Source organism: Aspergillus aculeatus, assembly GCF_001890905.1.
Source record: "Aspergillus aculeatus ATCC 16872 unplaced genomic scaffold ASPACscaffold_3, whole genome shotgun sequence".
Lineage (NCBI taxonomy): Eukaryota > Fungi > Ascomycota > Eurotiomycetes > Eurotiales > Aspergillaceae > Aspergillus > Aspergillus aculeatus.
The window spans coordinates 1310319-1327918 of record NW_017962978.1 but is presented as its reverse complement, the minus strand read 5'-3'; the positions used below and the strand labels follow the sequence as shown (position 1 = coordinate 1327918).

Below are 17600 nucleotides of genomic sequence, written 5' to 3'. Positions count from 1 at the left end.
CAACTGGATGGCGCGGGGAGAGCCAATTTATACCTCGGTCTCAATGAGCCTTTCCGAGACCGGGCACTTTCCGAGTAGCCGTTATGCTCGAGATCAGCGTTTGACCTGGGTACAAAGACCAGATACGTAACCCAATAACACGACCACTTCAGTGTGGAGTAAGCTTCAATTTGTTCATCATCGTGAGCATCGGGCTGGGTGTATGTCTTTCTCGCGATTTTTTGCAGCATATGAAGTACCGCACCAGCGCATCAGTCCCCCTAAGGTCAGATAGCCTCGAGAAGCCAGCCATCTTCCGAGAGGACCCACTCACTCAGTGGATCTCTTCGGCATCTCGACTAAATTCCCGTTCAGCTCAATAAGCCCACTGTTTGAACACTTTATGAAAATTGCAGACACTATAGACATGGTATACCTTGATATGTACTGTACTCTGGAGAATCCCCGGAATGTGCCCAACACATATCCTGCCATCCGCCCTCACAGCTTTACCTTCCCAGCCTGCAATCGACTCCAATCATTGCGCTCAAATGGAACGTACTGGCCGCCCTGCAGCCAGTACAATCTGTCGTCTGCAGCAACCAGTGACGGATCCACCCCTTGCGACTGCAAAACACGCTTTTGTTGCTTGTTGTTCCCTGTCGTCTGCATAGCCCGCGTGATGCGCAGAAACTGCGGGGCGGCATAACGCGGCAAGTTCTTCAAAACATGCGCCGACAAGCTGCTCAGTGTGTCCTGGGAAGGAGGAATCAGAGCGGTAGGATCCTCAGCACGGGTCTGCTGTTGGAGAAGAATCGTCGCACAACCAGCCCGGCCATCGTGGTGGGGAAGCGCCACCCCGTAAACATTCGCTTCGTGCACGTCAGCATGGCCACCTAGCACTTCGGACACCTCGGCAGTCGACACGTTCTCGCTCTTCCAGCGGTATGTATCGCCCAAACGGTCGTTAAAGTACCACCGGCCCTCTTTGTCCCAGCGGACTAGGTCGCCAGTCCGGAAATAGGCGTCGCCCTTGCGCAGAACATCCCGAACGAGCTTGCTATCCGAGGCCTTGGAGTTGTTGAAATATCCGGTGAAGGTCTCCTTGGGGTCCGTGGGGTCCACCGCCCACAGCAATTCTCCAGGCTCACCTCGAGGCATCGCTTTGCAGAAGCCAGTCTTCGGGTCGCGCCAGAGCTGCTGCGAGACTTCATCAATCTTGACAACCACTACGCTGCGCCGGAGAATCCATCCAGTGAACCCTCCATTCCGACCAATAGCCCCGGCGGTGAAATCATTCGAAGAAAGATTCCATGACCCCGATGTACCCTCAGTAGATGCGTAGAACTCGGCGATGGTAGGGATATTGAAGCGCTGCTTCACACGATTCCAGATGTCCGGACGGAGGCCGTTGCCAACTGCCAGGCGAAGGTTATGCTTCTTATCCAAATCCTCCCCAGTGACCGGGTCGAGAGAGGGAGGCACAGCAAGGAGGTATCGCAGGGTTTCACCCACGTATTGGATGATTGTCGCATCGCTTTCCCGTACCTCTTGCCAGAAGTTGCGCGCAGAGAATTTGCGGCCAATAAGGGCCGTGGAGCCAGCCCAAAGACACGGCATGACAGCCAGCAGAGAGGCCGATGAGTGGTATAATGGCATGGACTGCCTCAAGTCAGCAATCACTCTTCAGGGAAGGGGATAACCTACTGTATAATATCGGTCCGTGCTCTGAAGACCGATCCAGTTCGTGATCATGATACCTGAACTCCAAGCTTTTCTCCAGCCGATAATAGCAGGCTTGGGAAGACCAGTAGTCCCACTTGTATAGATAAGCAGAGCTGTATCCCGCATCCTGATGCCATCACGGACTTCGTCGTCCTCTCGAGTAGGCTCCATGTGCAGGATCTGCGATTCCACTTCAGGTGTGAAGAAAATCACATCCACAGATCCTTTGCCTTCTCGAAACTCTGGAGAGGCGAGGTTCTCAAGCTGTTCAGGAGGGATCTGGGCGCGCAGCTCCTCGTCCACCAGCAGCAACCTTGCGGATGAGGTCAAGATGGAATGCGTCAAAGGCTTCCCCGATAGGTTGTAATTGATAAAAGCGGGGATGGCGCCGATGCTCCACAGACCAAGCCAGATGAAGATGAAGGTTGACGAGTTCATGAAGTCCATGGCCACAACCTCCCTGGCCTTGACGCCATGTACATTCTTGAGCCAGGCACCATACTGCAATGCCGTAGTGTAAGTCTCTCGGAAAGTCCAGGTGCGGCCGTTGTAGACAAGAAACGGCCGGTCCTTTGTTTTAGGGTTCAAGGCCTGGTCTTCGAGCTTGTAGAATAAGTTGACTTTATCGCGACGCTCGCCCGACCGGAGATTGAAGGCAATCTTGAGAAGAACCTTAATCAATATGCGATCATAGAAGAGCGAGTACTTCGCATTCAAATAAGCGAGAGTAGTGACCACCGCCGGCCCGGCAAGAGACAGAGGAACGTCTAGCTAAGTCAGCGATCTGAAACCATATACGTTTCAATCTTCTAGCATAATCACCAGGGATCTCGAGCATGTTGCCGAGCCACTAGACAAGTGACGAGGGCTCTGGGGAGTTGGGATGGCCGAATGGGGGAGAGGACCTGAAATCTCGCACGACACTCCAACAGCACAGAAGCCAGAAGAAATTGTAAGGAGATGGGGGCAATGAAGGTATCAAAGGAGGAAAAGAGGGGTGGTGGGTGAGTATCCATTCCTCAGAAAGCGCATGGTTAAACGGGGCCAGACAATGAACGTCAGACTTCATACCGGTTCATACCTCGGCTGGAAGACTATGCAGAGTTATGCATTGGATGAACTTTCTCCGGTATGTATGGGGGTTTAAAGTTGGGGAGGCCCCACCAATCCACCAATAACCCGGTAGCTTACCCACCTACAGTACATCACCGATCCCATCAATTGATCGACTCCACTGGATCTCATACTATCTCGATTTGATGATAGAAATCAGACACGTTATCGGTGCACCTCGCCTTGCTGCTTTCTGCTTAGTATCGACCACTTTTTCCCCGAGGAAAATATGACAGGAGGAGTTGTTACAGTTACGGTATGTCCGCTACTTCAGCCTAGGTTTCACGTGGCCAAGCAATTTAGGCGTTCTGAATGTTACTCGAGTGTGCTGTGCATGGATACTAACCAGCTTCGAACAATAACCCTTGTCCGTAAGTGACCCTGTCACCGAAGGCATCTCGAACAACGAGATCGCGTTAGCATGGCAGCCATGAATAGTTTTGCGGAGCCCCCCGGGACCTCCAGTTGTATTTCCATTCCACCGGCTGTGGGTCTCTGAAGCTTGGATCGCTTAGCATGACAGCAACAATAGTCATATTTATCCTTTGCCTTTAGTGAACCTCGGTATAATAATAAGAGCACCATTAGCCATTGGAGTGGCCTTTCGCCACCACTCTTGAGCAGAGCCAAGCCAGGGTGACCATTCTGTAGCCAGCAAGTGATAGGTGGACCAAGCTGGGCCCTCCGACTGGTTATTGGGGTAGGCCATAGACTAGAGGGTGCGACAGAAAACAGTCACGTTGAAGGTGATTCTAGGATTCAGATTGTTGACCACTAGACCCTCGTAGTTGCGGTATGAGCAGCGTACCTAATGCGGGGGCGTGTGCCAGCGACTTAGCACTCGGGTCTATGCGTGTCTTCGGTCCCCAGTGTACAGTTTCCTGGGGAGGGGCGCGCACGAACAATTTGGCCGACTCACAATCCCTCGAAGATCGTTCTCGATGGAATATCCCTATTCTAAAGGGAAACATGGCATGGCAAATATTCACAAAGACTTTATGACGCTTCTTGGGGTATCTGACGGATGATGATTGTTCAGAAACTACAGTAGTAAGTATATTTTCGGAAGACAGGTACAAAGGAAAGGTAAGATTCGACAGGAATTTGACCTCACACAATGCAAGTTTGAATTTACAATCGAAGCAAGTATTGTGATACTAGTTTAGACGAAATTAGGAATGCGTTGATCGAGAAGGGGCTCCAGACAACCTTGAAGACCGTTCCTGGTACCTGTGTACCTGCTGGCGGTGCTACGTAGGTTCCCGAGACAGGACAATGAGTTATGCGGAGCTATCATTGGTGCCCCAGGCTGTCAGGCCATGGCTTTAGCGCATCTCCGCCCTCGTCATCGCCCCAACCGGTTTCCCTTCCAACCTCCGACCTCCTCATCTCTCTCTCGCCTTCATCATCTTACCGCCTCTTTGCTTGTTTTTGTTGTGCCTCTCATTTCCATCCACACAAGCAATTTCGGTCCTTCTTCCTGGTACTTTTCTTTCTTGCCCAGCCTGTTGAGGAGTCTTCTTCTGTTAGGGAAGCCCGATGCACCACTTGGCTTCTTGATTACTTCGGCGTTGCTCGTCACTAAGTTACTCCGCATTGGCCCTTTCTCCGGTGCGCACCTCAATCGATATTCGCCAGCAAGCTCGCTTTCTCTCAGGGTACACCGTCGCTGACAAATTTGCTTTCTTTCTAGGTCAGGATGAGGCTTCCCTCAATACTACACCTTTCTCTGGCCTTCGGGCTCTCGTTATCTGCATCTGCTGTTGCAGCGCGGAGCAACTACTCCGAAGCCGAGCTAATACCTCCGCTCTTCTCCACCTTCAGCGATCGGCCAGACGGGTGCCCTCCGTGCTTCAATTGTCAACTAGACGCCTTCCAATGCGCCCAGTTTGCATCATGCGATAGGTTTACAGGAAAATGTGTCTGTCCGCCCGGTTTCGGAGGCGATGATTGTGCACAGCCGTTGTGTGGATCGTTGGCCGATGGCCACCAGAGGTCTCCCCCGAAGGATGGACAGTGCGCATGTAAGGATGGCTGGGAAGGTCTCAATTGCAACGTCTGTCAAACGGACGATGCTTGTAATGCCATGATGCCAGAAGGAGAAGGCGGCGTCTGCTACAAGCAAGGTGTTACTGTCAAGGAGAATTTCCAGATGTGCGATGTGACGAACCGCAAGATTCTTGACCAATTAAAGGATCGCAAGCCTCAGGTTACATTCTCCTGCGAGGCAGAGGACAACACGTGCAACTTTCAGTTCTGGGTTGGCAAGGTAGAGTCCTTCTACTGCGGCCTGGATACGTGTCAGTGGGGACTGGAGACGACTCACAATCAAAACAAGACTCACTACACGTGCCAAAACATCCACTGCGAGTGTATTCCTGGACGCATGCTGTGTGGCGAGGAGGGATCCATTGACATTGGCGACTTCCTCCGAGAATCGATCGCAGGTCCGGCATCGTTCTCGTCCGTCTCAACCGTGGGGGGTAGTCCCGACGATGGAAGCAAGTTCCAGGAGCCGGCCATGGATGACTTGATCAAGGCAGTCTTTGGCGACAAGAGTATCACGCTGAACTGCAACTCAGGAGAGTGTTTGTATAGGACAGACGTCCCCGGATATACTCGCCCTGTCAAACAGATCAACACCCCTCTCATTGCTGGCGTCATTGCAGGATGTGCTCTCTTCGTCGTGGCCGTGATCTTAGCAGTATGGTACTTGTCACGCAGATCTTATGGCCGCATACAACTGCCCCTCTCCGACGACTCGGATGATGAGGCGGCCAAACTCCTAGCCGAGCACAAGCCAGCAGCCCTGTACTGGGACAATGTCTCATACTATCTAAACGGGAGGGAAATTCTCAGTGGGATCCAGGGTGCATCCCAACCGGGTCAAATTACGGCTATTATGGGTGCTTCAGGAGCAGGCAAGACCACTTTCCTTGACATCCTTGCTAGGAAGAACAAGAGAGGCACGGTCCGTGGTGAATTCTACATCAATGGAGAGAAGATCAGCGACCATGATTTCAAGTCTATGATCGGTTTTGTCGACCAAGAGGACACTATGCTTCCTACTTTGACCGTGCATGAGACTATCCTCACCAGTGCGTTGCTGCGGCTTCCTCGGGACATGAGCCGAGCTGCAAAGGAACAACGAGTATTCGAGGTCGAGAAGCAGCTTGGAATTTCACACATCAAAGATCAATTGATCGGGTCCGAGGAAGGTAAAGGCCGAGGCATCTCTGGCGGTGAAAAGCGACGAGTAGGAATCGCTTGCGAGCTTGTCACAAGCCCCAGTATACTCTTTCTGGATGAACCCACTAGTGGACTGGTAAGTTATGGAGCCCCAATACATGCAGCATTCGCTTATATGCTCAATTAGGACGCGTTCAATGCTTTCAATGTTGTGGAATGCCTGGTCACTCTGGCAAAGACGTACAACCGGACTGTCGTTTTCACCATTCATCAGCCAAGATCTAACATCGTGGCTCTATTCGATCGTCTTATTCTTCTGGCTAAAGGAAAAACTGTATATTCTGGCCCATTCTCGACATGTCAACAATACTTTGACCAGGCGGGATACTCTTGCCCTCCGGGCTTCAACATCGCTGATTACCTGGTTGATTTGACGATGCACGCCAGTGTTTCTCGCTCTTACAGTGACGAAGTCGGATCTCCTTTGTTGAATGCGCGTATGGATCCACCGAAGACAGCTTCGAGCAGTCTGAGAGCGGTTAAATCTGTCGCAAGCGCCTCAAATGTAAGCTTGGAGGATAATTCTAGCAGCACCCTGGAAGCGAACCGACGGCCAAAGAGTCAACGGCGAGTCTCGCTCAAACAACGACAGGACAGGCAACTTTACTCACGGAAAAAGGATCCTGAGACACCTTCTACACCCAAAACGGATGAAGAGGATGTGCAAATGGATGATGTGGCGGACAACACTCAGCAATGGCTACGTCTCTCCCGTCAACCTGCTATTATACCGAACCAGACTCCCGAAGACCCAGATCATTTGCCACCCGTTGCTCCAGGCCAGACAGATCTTGATATCCTGGTCTCCAATTACATCTCGTCGGATATTGCCCGTTCTGTGCATGACGAGATTGTGGCCGCCATCCAGAATGCTCGGGCGGCCAACGGATTTGCCAACCCGGAAGCTCTGTCTGCTCCTCAGGTTGCAACATCTAAGGGCTATGCTCGGATTGGCCTCTTCCGCCAGTTCTTGATTCTCTCGCAGCGGACCTGGAGGAACCTGTACCGCAATCCGATGTTGATGCTTACCCATTATGCGATCTCCATTCTGCTTGCTGTCCTGTGTGGTTACCTCTTCTATGGACTGACTGACGACATCAAGGGCTTCCAGAACCGACTGGGTTTGTTCTTTTTCATCCTGGCATTATTCGGTTTCAGTACCCTTACTAGTCTTACCGTCTTCTCATCGGAGCGACTTCTTTTCGTGCGTGAGAGAGCCAATGGTTACTACCACCCGATTACCTATTTTGCGGCTAAAGTGGTGTTTGACATCGTACCTCTCCGACTTCTGCCACCAATCATTATGGGAATGATTGTGTACCCAATGACGGGTCTGATTCCAGCTTGGGGCGAGTTCTTCCGGTTCATTCTGGTGCTGGTGCTCTTTAATCTTGCCGCCGCCAACATTTGTCTTTTCATTGGTATTATCTTCCGTGACGGAGGAGTGGCCAACTTGATCGGAAGTCTCGTGATGTTGTTCAGCCTCCTGTTTGCTGGTCTTCTGCTCAACCACGACGCGATTCCCAAGTCTGCTCTGTGGCTACAAACGGTAAGTTTGCCACCAATCCAATAAGTATCTCCTCATTGTACTCTGCTGACCGCTCGTCTAGCTATCTATTTTCCACTACGGCTTTGAGGCATTGATTGTCAACGAAGTGACGTATTTGACCTTAATCGATCACAAGTATGGATTGGATATAGAAGTTCCGGGCGCCTCGATTCTGAGTGCTTTTGGGTTCGATACCCTTGCTTTGTGGAAGGATGTTATCGGGCTGGCCGTCATCTCCGGCGCCTTCATTGTGATTGCATATGGCGCGATGCATATCTTACTTGTTGAGAAGCGGTGACAGCAGCATATCTCACTCAAGCGGAATCCTAGGTGTGGCCTCAATGCGGTCGCATATTGTCTGGAGGGTTTGTTTCTAGGATTTTCTTGCGTTATGTACTTTGTATGATGGAATACGTTGATGAGACCTCTTCTATGCGACCTTTTCTCTCTTTCGTCGTTCTCAATTTTATTTTCGAAGTCATGAACTCCAAGCTGTCAATGACCAGTATACTGTATATAGACGAATGGTTATTCATTTGATCCTGATCGACCCTGTAGCAAGCCATCCCTTTGCGGAACGAAGCACGTGTTCCCCCACGTCATTGGCAGTCAGCAAGCATCATGGCAGGCTAGTTTGCACGTGATTATTGAGATGGGTTCGGACCCAACAGGTGGGGTAGATGTGGAAGAACTGACTGAGAATAAAGTCGCTTGGATGAGATTGCAAGAAGGATACAGTTTCCTCTCATCAAAATTGATCTATCGTTCTCTCTGCTCCCCAGGCTCGCAGTCGTAGTATACTGGTACGTCAGTCCGGGCGACATGCTGAGGATGCCATAAGCGGCAACTGTTTCCCCAGACCGGTTCACCGCCTTGGCCAGCTTCCCTTCGCGGCTTTTCCCTATCGGGGCGAATCCACAACCGACTCACTTATGAACTTCACCACCTGCTCGCATCCTCCACCTTCCCCTACTACTCTTTTCTCCTCTCTTCCTTTGGTCTTCCTCTCGTAATAGCGCTTACCGTCGGCCTCTATTGCTTTTTAGCACGTCTCTTACTCTATTCTTTTGAGTCTTTGCTCTTGCGGTCTTCAATAGCTTTCTCCCAGCCCCATATTCTTGCCCACCATGTCCGGTGAAGCCTGGCTCTATCTGTTGGCGGTGTTGATCAACGCCGTCAACTTGTTCCTTCAAGTCTTCTTCACGATTATGTACAGCGACTTGGAATGGTAAGAACTCAATCCCCTGCACATTTTGACTGGCATCAACCCAAGACGGGCTTGTGATCTGACTGCTTCGGCGTATGCATCGTGACGGAATCTATTCGAAGAGCGACAGCTAACTTGACTCTTCTTCTACAGCGACTACATTAACCCGATCGATCTCTGCAACCGTCTCAACGCTTACATTATCCCCGAAGCTGCTGTTCATGCATTCCTTACCATCCTCTTCGTCATCAATGGCTACTGGGTCGCTATTGTACTTAACTTGCCTCTGTTGGCGTTCAATGCCAAGAAGTGCGTTACTCCTGCAACCACCGCCTTCGCAGGCGCAACGGGTCTTTCGACATGTTCGCTAACCACATTTCCCCTGCCACAGGATCTACGAGAACCAGCACTTGTTGGATGCGACCGAGATCTTCCGCAAGCTGAACGTGCACAAGAAGGTCGGTTTGCCTCGCCCATCGGCTTTACGTCACACATTCTTGGCGAAGTGCCCCTAACCATCATACAACTATAGGAATCCTTCATCAAGCTGGGCTTCCACCTGATCATGTTCTTCTTCTACCTCTACAGCATGATCGTTGCTCTTATCCGCGACGAGTCGCACTGAATTCGCAACAAGGCGGACCACGCGATGCGCAACGGCCGCCCGGGCTAATGTATCGCGGGGCGTCAAGCCTTGTCCTTTCGTTGAAACGGCCTGGATGAAGCATTGTTCTGCAAGTATCAACCTCGCTGCTGCATTCCGATTGGGTTGGATTCGCTACACTGCAGATATCCGCTGGGGTGCATTCGATGCGACCGGGCGCCTGCAGCAGGAGAACTTGTGTATGACGTGACTATGAAAGATTATCATTGACGACAACGACAATGTGAAGGTGAATTTGAGCTACTGCGGTTTTGGCTTTTTTAATCCCGAACTCGAGGAGTGGATGATGGAGGAGCTTCCTCCTATCGTGCGTCAAGGCCTTGGTCCTTGAGGCTATGTGTGTGTGTGTCTAACTTGATTTGCTTTATTTTGCTTTGGCTCTCTGATATTGTTATATTCCTTGTTGATGTCTTCAATAATGCTGTATATACCTTCAGCGGTGTGACAATGAAGAGCGTACGATACCCTAGGTGATCTCCAGTACCATCCATCTCCAGATGGCTCGGATGGGGTAGTTTGGCATGATTTGTAGACCTCTAGGATGTCAGGTATGGTCATGACTAACCCGTACTCATCAATAGGCTCTTATAGAAATATGGTCCTCTCGGTCATTGTAGACAAAGCATTCTCGAACTCGGCGGGCACTCCGTACCCCAAAGGCGGTCATGACCGCGGCTTCCGCCCGCCCAAGTCGCCGGAGAACCTCAACAAGCCCGCATCATCCAATCTGTCTACCTTGTGTCACTACGTGTCAAAATTCTGTTCACCTGATCCCGTACCCTGCAGATTTCATTACCGAAGCAGGCTGATATCGACAGAAATGCTTCTGGTCGCCTAATAATCCGCTTTTTTCCTTGGCCGCTATGTCGGACGCCCGCCCTAGGTTGGCTTTGTCACGATACCGTCCAATTCTCTACCTTCTCTCCGGTGTAGCAGCAGCCTACGCAATCGTTTACATACGGCAACACCTCCTTCACCCCGGGGATACTGGCGCACATCCTTCTCCTGGTGGCTCACGACTTCATCGCCGCCGCGCTGTGCGCCGCCAGCGACGCAACAACAGCAGTAACAATGAACACCCTGATGAGCCCTTCTCAGCCGCGGCGGACACTCCCTCATCGCGCGCCATCGCGCACCTCGAACAACTCGAGCGCCATAATGGTGTCTACGGAACCTTCCGAATCGAGACCGAAGATGGTCGCCGCGTGGAAAGCGGCCTCCTCCCCTCTCTCCTAGCGACGCGAGACCAGCTCATGGAGCAGGTCGGGGTGCCCCAGGACCACGCGGAACGGATGCGGGAGATGATGGAAGATACTTTTCTAGAGTCTTTCCTCGCGCTGGATTTTCCGTCCAGTCACCGTCTGGACGAAGGCAGCCCCGAGCGGGAGTATCTGATCGAGCAACTCCAGCGGCGGGGGATCTCACGCGCGGGCATCGAGCGGGCCCTGGTACGGTTCAATGCGGACGATAACTACGGGGCGGATCTGCGGCGACGACGGCAGAATGGCGAGCGAGTCACGCTGTCGACGTCGAGCTTTCCGTACGAGACCGAGGAAGGCCAGTCGCCAACGGCCGCGGCGCCGAATACTGCGCTGGCGGACGGTGGGGATGAGACGGTCGTGGATGACCAGAGCGTCTTCTCGTGGCGCGATGGCGCGGAACACAACAATGAGGCGGCGCCGATGCGGGAGGGCCAGAACCTGCTGAACCTGCTGTATCACATCGCGGAAGACCAGGCGAGGAGGGATGGGTATATTCACCGCGGGGTGACGTGTAATAGCTGCGGTGCGATGCCGATCCAGGGCATCCGGTATCGGTGTGCGAACTGCATCGATTATGATCTGTGTGAGACGTGTGAAGCCATGCAAGTCCATATCAAGACGCACATGTTCTACAAGGTGCGCATCCCCGCGCCATTCCTTGGAAGTCCACGTCAGTCGCAGCCGGTGTGGTATCCAGGGAAGCCCACGATGATGCCGCGCAGCTTGCCGAGATCGTTGTTCAAGCGGCTGATGAAGGAAACCGGGTTCGAGAATACCGAGCTGGACGCGCTGTGGGATCAGTTCCGGTGTCTGGCAAATCACGAATGGGAGGACGATCCGAACAAGGTGTATATGGCTATCGACCGGAAGACGTTCGATCGGTGCTTCGTGCCGAACACTTCTCTTAGGCCTCCGCCCCCGAGTCTGATTTATGATCGCATGTTCGCGTTCTACGACACTAACAATGACGGGCTGATTGGGCTGGAGGAGTTCCTGAAGGGGATTGCGAGTCTGAATAATAAGAGTAATGACGAACGGCTTCGCCGTGTCTTCCGGGGCTATGACATCGATAATGATGGCTTCGTTGAGCGGAAGGATTTCTTGCGGATTTTCCGAGCTTACTACGCCCTCAGCAGGGAGCTGACCAGAGACATGGTTGCCGGCTTGGAGGATGATTTCCTGGAAGGCGGCGCTCGGGATGTCGTTCTTGGAAGCCAGCCGATCAGTTCAGCGTTTCCTGGTAGCATTCCCAATGGGGAACCCTCACGGACGGGCGAGGGGAAACGAGTCAATCATGACGGAGATCTCGAGATTGTTGACAACGAGGGTGTACTTCGTCTCGATGGGACCGATACTGGGGACCGCTACTCGGTGATTGGCGATGCTGCCGTTCGAAGCTATTATGGCGTCACACGGCCGGTGTTGCCGACGACGCGCCACTCTGTTGCCGGTTCTGCTCATGCTTCTGGAAGCCAACCGAGAAGAGAGACGAATATTGAAGAAGCCGGGGCTGCAGCTGATGATGCGTCCAGTTCGTCCGGAGCCAGCGACCGCTGGCCTCCTCCGGAGCACATCCGCAATGAGGACATCGTCAGTGCTCTCGGAGCTTATGTTCCGGTCCATGAGATCACAGATCCTGTTGATCGGGCTCGCATCGGCACAGCCGTATACAACAGGATGTATGCAACGGATCAAGTTCGTCTCCACGTCAGGCGCCGAATGGGAGTTCATGACCGATGGAGACGGCGGGGATTCTATACGGACGAAGAAGATGGTGCCACCGCCCCTGTTGGCTATCAAAGCGACATGGACGCGGCTAGTTCAGAGGAAGAAGAAGATAACGAGGGCGATGAATCACACGCAGCCGCATCGGAATCACACCCCCCGTCCCCTCGTTCTCGCTCCTCATCTAAGGTGCGATTCCAGGATGATTTGACGGACGACTACGACGTGAGATCGAACCCATCGACCTCATCGCGAAGCATTCTCGTGAGTGAGCGATGGGGCGGCTTCGAAATTCCTGAAGTGGAAAGGGACGTTGGAAAGGAGATCTTGTATCAAGTCACCCAACAAGGATTCAACGAATTGCTCGACATCCTCTTCAAGCAGAAGGAGGACCTGCTCATGGAGGTCTACGAGACTCGTGCCGAGCGTAAAATCTGGGCCCGTGAGATTGAGCATACCGAACAGATGGAGCATGGTAAACAGGCTGCTCAAGACCTTCCCGTTGTGCGGCCGGAATCTGAAGCCGATGAGGACGCCGATGAGCCGGAGGGAGCAGAGGCAGCCATGCAGAACATGCTCCGTGACAGCTCGCTCGACGACCTCCTCCAACGGGCAGGATACGCCGTCGAGGGGCTAGAAAACGTGCAGGCTTTGGCTCCTCCGACGCCAGACTTGCATATCCCTGATGACTCGGTAGAGTCACTCATCGACCCTACCGAGACAAGACCTATTGCAGCAGCAGCAGCAGCAGCAGCAGCAGCATTGGCCTCACCATTGAATATGCCCGTGGAATCTCCGGACAACGAGGACTGGATACCGCCTCACGCAATCTCTCCCTCCTCGCCCTCCCTCTCTGCCTCCTCTGTTGCCTCCGAAGAAGAAGAAGCAGCAGCAGCGAGTAGGCCTTCGTCCGCCGCGGCATCATACTACGATCCTACACTCCCCCACCACCGTCCCAACGAGGAAGACCTCCTCACGACAACCACCACCTTCCACCAAACCATCAGCCGCAGTCGCAGCCCATCACCATCCCCATCACCGGCCCTCCTTTCCCGCCACCGCACCGACCTTCCCACCGAGCTCCGCCTCGACCCCACCGGCTCAACCTCCTTCCCAGCGCCCACCTCCCACCTCCCCGCCTCCTCCCCCGACGCCGAGGCCACCGCCCCGAAACTCTCCCCGTCGCCCATCCAACCCCTCCCGCCCCCGTCCTCCACCCTCCCGAAACGACCCAGTCCGACCCTGCCCCCGTCGCCGGTCACGTTGTCGCGCTGGGCGTACCTGAACAGGATTGAGCGTGAGGCCAAGGAGCGCGGCGGCAGCGGCGCCAAGCTCAACTTCGAGGAGTTCGCGCAGCGCATGGCCATGGATCGCGGCCGCACCTTGGCGTTCGTGGCGAGTTGGATCGAGATGGCGAGTTTCTAGGGGTCTCGTTCGAGTCTGCTGTTCGAGTTGAGTTGAGTCGGTCGTCAGTGTGGATTTGCAGTTCGATTTGGGGTAGTTGTCAGGGTGGATCGGAGCATCTACTTTGTGTGTATATGTACAGTTACTCGGAATATATTCTAGCCTGTTAGCGGTGAGAATTGGTTGGGGAGTCATTCAGGCAAGTGGCTAAGGCTGTCAGTTGGGTGTATACATCTTTCTTTTTCCTATGTCCCTCCGTGCTAGGCCAGCCAGCAACTTGAGGAAGAAAGTCTATGGACGTTAAGCGTTGCAGATTCTACAGTACATAGTACATAAGTTAGTGGGGTTACCTATACGTGACAATGGGAAAAAGAGGAGAAAAAAAAAAAAAGACCTTCATATGGAAGCAACATTATACCATAAACTCCTTGTATGCCTTGAAAGAATAAAAAACAGATAGATAAGGCCCATAAAAGAAAATTAATCCCAATAGCGAATAATCCCGTCCAAGCCACCGGTAACAACCTTGCTGGTCTCCTGGGGATGCCAATCGAGACAGGTGGTGGCGCCGCCCTCCTTCCCACCGGCCAGGATCTTGTGGTACATCTTGCCGGTCTTCCAGTCCCAGAAGCAGACGTAGCCGGCGCTGTCGCCGGAGGCGAGGAACTGGCCATCGGGGCTGATGCGGATGTCGATGCCGTAGCCGGCGTTGTTGTGGCCGCGGAAGCTCTTCTTGCGGTTCTGGCGGAACTTGTCGGTGGCGCCGTAGACGACGATCTGGTTGTCGCCGGACTGGAAGGCGACGTACTTGCCGTTGGGGTGCGGGGTGGCGCGGGTGAGGGCGAACATGTAGGGCTCGGCGATGAACTTGATCGGCACGGGGATGCCGTACTCCCACGCGCGCAGCGACTTGTCGTCCGAGGTGGAGATGAAGCGCCGGTTGTCGTCGACGAAGGTGATCGTGTTGATCGCCGCCAGGTGGTGGTCGTACTCCTGGACCAGCTCGCCGGACCGCGTGTCGAACTGCACGATCTTCTTGTCGGACATGCCGGCCAGGAACTCGTGGGAGAGGTCGGGGCCCGGGTTGAACCGGATGACGTGCGGCGTCTTGCCCGTCGAGAACCGGCCCACGCACTTGCCGTACTCGGTGTCCCAGAGCTTGATCTGCCGGTCGTACGAGGCTGTGAGGAAGGTCGTCCCCGTCGGGTGGAAGTCCGTGTCCGTGATCGCCTTGCTGTGGCCCGAGAAGGTCCGCAGCAGCTCGCGCGAGTGGTACGCATCCCAGATCTTGGCCTTGCCGTCGGCGGCCGCCGACAGGAGCAGGTGGCCCGATCGCGGGAAGAAGCGCAGCGAGGTGATCGCCTTGGTGTGCGACTTCCACGTGTGGATGAGTTTCTTGGGGATGAAGTTCTTCGTGCTGCCGGGCTCCCGCCGGAGGTCGATGTCCAGATCCTGCGGGATGTGCATGTACGTCCGGCCCTGGTAGTCGAACTGCTCGCTGCCGTGGAACTCGGTCGTCTCCGCGGTGGTCGAATCGTCTTGGTAGTCGGTCGCCAGTTTGTCCATGGGTGGGGGGATGTGCGCGGGGGGTGCCTGGGCTGCGTCCACCTCGTCCTCGTACACGTATTCCTCGTCGCTGGCCAGCTCGCGATCCTCCGCCTCGTCGCCCTCCACGGCCCGCTCGTCGTAGTAGTGGTCGTCCGACTGGTATTTCGCCCACGGGCCGAGGTAGGCGCCCTCCCCTTCGACGATGCTCGGGTCGCCCTTCCGCTGCCGCTTGGAGCGCAGCGCCGCCGAGACGGCCTTGGACGGTTTCATCTGGATCACGTCGCGGCCGCCGAACTGCGCGGCGTGGGCGAGGTTGCCGACGAACTGCTCGGGCTGCGTCGGGTTGCGCGTGTAGCCGAGACTCTGGAAGGTGCGGTGCTGCGCCGTGAAGGTCGCTTCGCTGATAGCGGCCTCTTCGGCGTATCCGGTGGGAACATTCTTGCGCTTGAGGCCGTTGGCCCCTCCGATGGGTTTGAACGGGTTGGCCGGGCCTTGCGATGGTCGGGAGAGGTCATCGTATGTGGCGTTGTAGGTCAGGGCGGTAGAGGAGGTATTGGCCAGCATCATCTGCATGTGTGCTTGATCCTGTAGGACTGTTAGCAATGCGAGGTTTTTGGAGGTGTTGTAAGGTGGCGAGGAGGGTTCGAATTCCTCCAAGGCCATCCAGCAGAGAGACGGATCTCAAGGGACCAAACCTCTGTGTTCACTTCGGGCGCGGCGACAATCTTGGTCGCAGACGGCGCCGGGGGTTGGGTCTGAGGGGCGGAGGGAGTGGTGTCATCGTCGCTTGACTCATAGCCAGCTCCAAGTAAGGACGACATGACGATTGACGGGGGTTGCGATCCGAAAAAAGAAACTGGATCGTTGTTTATCAGAGAGATGGAATGAAGCTATCGGAGGCTGCTCTGCAACCCATCACTTTCCTCCGGGTCGGAGCCACATTGTTCCGTCCTATCTATTTATCACTACTACGACATGATCAAGTAACAACACAGTCGACACATTCATGCATGATGTTATATACTTCAATTAATGTGGCCCTCTATCCTGATAATATTATGCGTACAAGGTAGGACGGAGCAAATGCATGTTACTCAATGGAAAGTATCGACACGAGAAAGAATCGGTCAATACGGTACAAACTGTACAGTCCCCCGGATGCCACTCATCTCATCTCATCACTATCCGGAGCACTTAGAACCAATTCTCCTGATCTCCATTGTGGCTCAAGAATAAGCCGCTATCCTCAATATCCAGATGCTCAACCACCTGAAGGACCTTTCTAACACTCTCCTCCGGCAGAATCTTTCCCTCGAGGTCAGGCTTTGCTGCCTGGAACTGCTTCAGCAAGAAGTTATCCGCTTCCACCACCTGAGCGGGTTTCTCTCCTGCAATGATGGTATATCAGTGATCTATCTTGTCTGCAGCAAGGGCAAAGCTACTTACCCTCCCACGTATCCACCCAGCCAGGGCTCACCGCCACCACCTTGATGCCCTTCGGCGCCAGCTCTACGGCGTACTTGGCGACTTGAACATTCACAGCGGCCTTGGCGATCGAGTACGTGACCGCCACGCTGACAGAGGCCTTCTTGATGAAAGCCGTATCGGCCATCCCGGTGGAGATGTGCACGATCTTCTTCTGGGTGCCCTTCTCGATCAGGGGCAGGAAGGCGTTGGTCGCCCAGAGACCGCCGTAGACATTCGTACTGAGCGACGGCTCGAAGCTGGCCCGCATGGCCTGCGCATCAAAGGGCATCTGGGTCGGGGTGTAGGACATGGAGGCCGCATCCACGGCATTGGAGTTGTGGATCAGCACGTCGAGCGTCCCGCCGGTGACGGCGGCTGCGGCCGCGGCCGCCTGGAGGATCGACTGGGGGTCCGTGACGTCGCCTTTGATGGCGTGCACGTTGGGGTGCTTGGAGGTCAGGTCGACGATCTCGGGCGACTCGGGGTTTCGCACGATGGCCAGGACTGTGTTGTTTGTATCGGCGGCGAGTTGGCGCACGAACTCGCGGCCAATGCCCTTGGAGGCTCCGGTGATAGCGTAGGAAGCCATTTTCTTCGATTGGAATGGGGAGATGCTCTGTTCAGATGACTTTGCTCAAATGGGTGGGATTGCTGTGCGATGTGCTGTTGATATGATCGTGTGAATTTGTTTCGATTTCACTTCCTTAT

At 54.1% G+C, this 17600-nt stretch overlaps 6 protein-coding genes across 6 annotated transcripts; 3 read left to right on the top strand and 3 right to left on the bottom strand.

The window, feature by feature from the left end:
- Window positions 1-363: 363 nt before the first annotated feature.
- ASPACDRAFT_1853569 (putative long-chain fatty acid transporter) lies at window positions 364-2542 on the bottom strand (the record flags this gene model as incomplete). The annotated part of the gene is made up of 3 exons (XM_020197318.1): window positions 364-1641; window positions 1687-2471; window positions 2527-2542. The coding sequence occupies 3 exons, from the start codon at window positions 2540-2542 to the stop codon at window positions 481-483; spliced, it is 1962 nt and encodes a 653-aa protein (XP_020059344.1). The 3' UTR covers window positions 364-480.
- A 1658-nt stretch (window positions 2543-4200) lies between these two features.
- Window positions 4201-8289, top strand: ASPACDRAFT_113584 (putative ATP-dependent permease ADP1). Its single transcript, XM_020195735.1, has 4 exons — window positions 4201-4428; window positions 4511-6142; window positions 6194-7615; window positions 7677-8289. The coding sequence occupies exons 2-4, from the start codon at window positions 4517-4519 to the stop codon at window positions 7911-7913; spliced, it is 3285 nt and encodes a 1094-aa protein (XP_020059343.1). The 5' UTR covers window positions 4201-4428; window positions 4511-4516; the 3' UTR covers window positions 7914-8289.
- A 53-nt stretch (window positions 8290-8342) lies between these two features.
- ASPACDRAFT_113581 (cornichon family protein) lies at window positions 8343-9776 on the top strand. Its single transcript, XM_020195734.1, has 4 exons — window positions 8343-8843; window positions 8976-9131; window positions 9214-9280; window positions 9355-9776. Exons 1-4 carry the CDS (start codon window positions 8743-8745, stop codon window positions 9445-9447), a joined length of 417 nt encoding a protein of 138 aa, XP_020059342.1. The 5' UTR covers window positions 8343-8742; the 3' UTR covers window positions 9448-9776.
- Window positions 9777-10206: 430 nt separating this feature from the next.
- Window positions 10207-14255, top strand: ASPACDRAFT_113580 (EF hand domain protein). Its single transcript, XM_020195733.1, has one exon. It carries the CDS (start codon window positions 10350-10352, stop codon window positions 13896-13898), a length of 3549 nt encoding a protein of 1182 aa, XP_020059341.1. The 5' UTR covers window positions 10207-10349; the 3' UTR covers window positions 13899-14255.
- Window positions 14256-14270: 15 nt separating this feature from the next.
- ASPACDRAFT_113578 (WD40 repeat domain-containing protein) lies at window positions 14271-16292 on the bottom strand. The gene is made up of 2 exons (XM_020195732.1): window positions 16121-16292; window positions 14271-16010 (listed from the first exon to the last, which is right to left on the bottom strand). Exons 1-2 carry the CDS (start codon window positions 16244-16246, stop codon window positions 14358-14360), a joined length of 1779 nt encoding a protein of 592 aa, XP_020059340.1. The 5' UTR covers window positions 16247-16292; the 3' UTR covers window positions 14271-14357.
- Window positions 16293-16619: 327 nt separating this feature from the next.
- ASPACDRAFT_1886024 (SDR family oxidoreductase) lies at window positions 16620-17591 on the bottom strand (the record flags this gene model as incomplete). Its single annotated transcript, XM_020198411.1, has 2 exons — window positions 16872-17591; window positions 16620-16813 (listed from the first exon to the last, which is right to left on the bottom strand). The coding sequence occupies exons 1-2, from the start codon at window positions 17479-17481 to the stop codon at window positions 16620-16622; spliced, it is 804 nt and encodes a 267-aa protein (XP_020059339.1). The 5' UTR covers window positions 17482-17591.
- Between the last annotated feature and the right edge of the window lie 9 nt (window positions 17592-17600).

Excerpts from the sequence above, each read along its gene's own strand:
- ASPACDRAFT_113584 (XM_020195735.1), top strand. The coding sequence starts at position 4,517 with ATGAGGCTTCCCTCAATACTACACCTTTCTCTGGCCTTCGGGCTCTCG. Across the intron at positions 6,143-6,193 it reads ATGAACCCACTAGTGGACTG|GACGCGTTCAATGCTTTCAA; the intron begins GTAAGTTATGGA and ends ATGCTCAATTAG. Across the intron at positions 7,616-7,676 it reads CTGCTCTGTGGCTACAAACG|CTATCTATTTTCCACTACGG; the intron begins GTAAGTTTGCCA and ends CCGCTCGTCTAG.
- ASPACDRAFT_113581 (XM_020195734.1), top strand. The coding sequence starts at position 8,743 with ATGTCCGGTGAAGCCTGGCTCTATCTGTTGGCGGTGTTGATCAACGCC. Across the intron at positions 8,844-8,975 it reads ATGTACAGCGACTTGGAATG|CGACTACATTAACCCGATCG; the intron begins GTAAGAACTCAA and ends CTTCTTCTACAG. Across the intron at positions 9,132-9,213 it reads TTGGCGTTCAATGCCAAGAA|GATCTACGAGAACCAGCACT; the intron begins GTGCGTTACTCC and ends CCCCTGCCACAG.
- ASPACDRAFT_113580 (XM_020195733.1), top strand. The coding sequence starts at position 10,350 with ATGTCGGACGCCCGCCCTAGGTTGGCTTTGTCACGATACCGTCCAATT.
- ASPACDRAFT_113578 (XM_020195732.1), bottom strand. The coding sequence starts at position 16,246 with ATGTCGTCCTTACTTGGAGCTGGCTATGAGTCAAGCGACGATGACACC. Across the intron at positions 16,011-16,120 it reads CGCCCGAAGTGAACACAGAG|GATCAAGCACACATGCAGAT; the intron begins GTTTGGTCCCTT and ends ACAGTCCTACAG.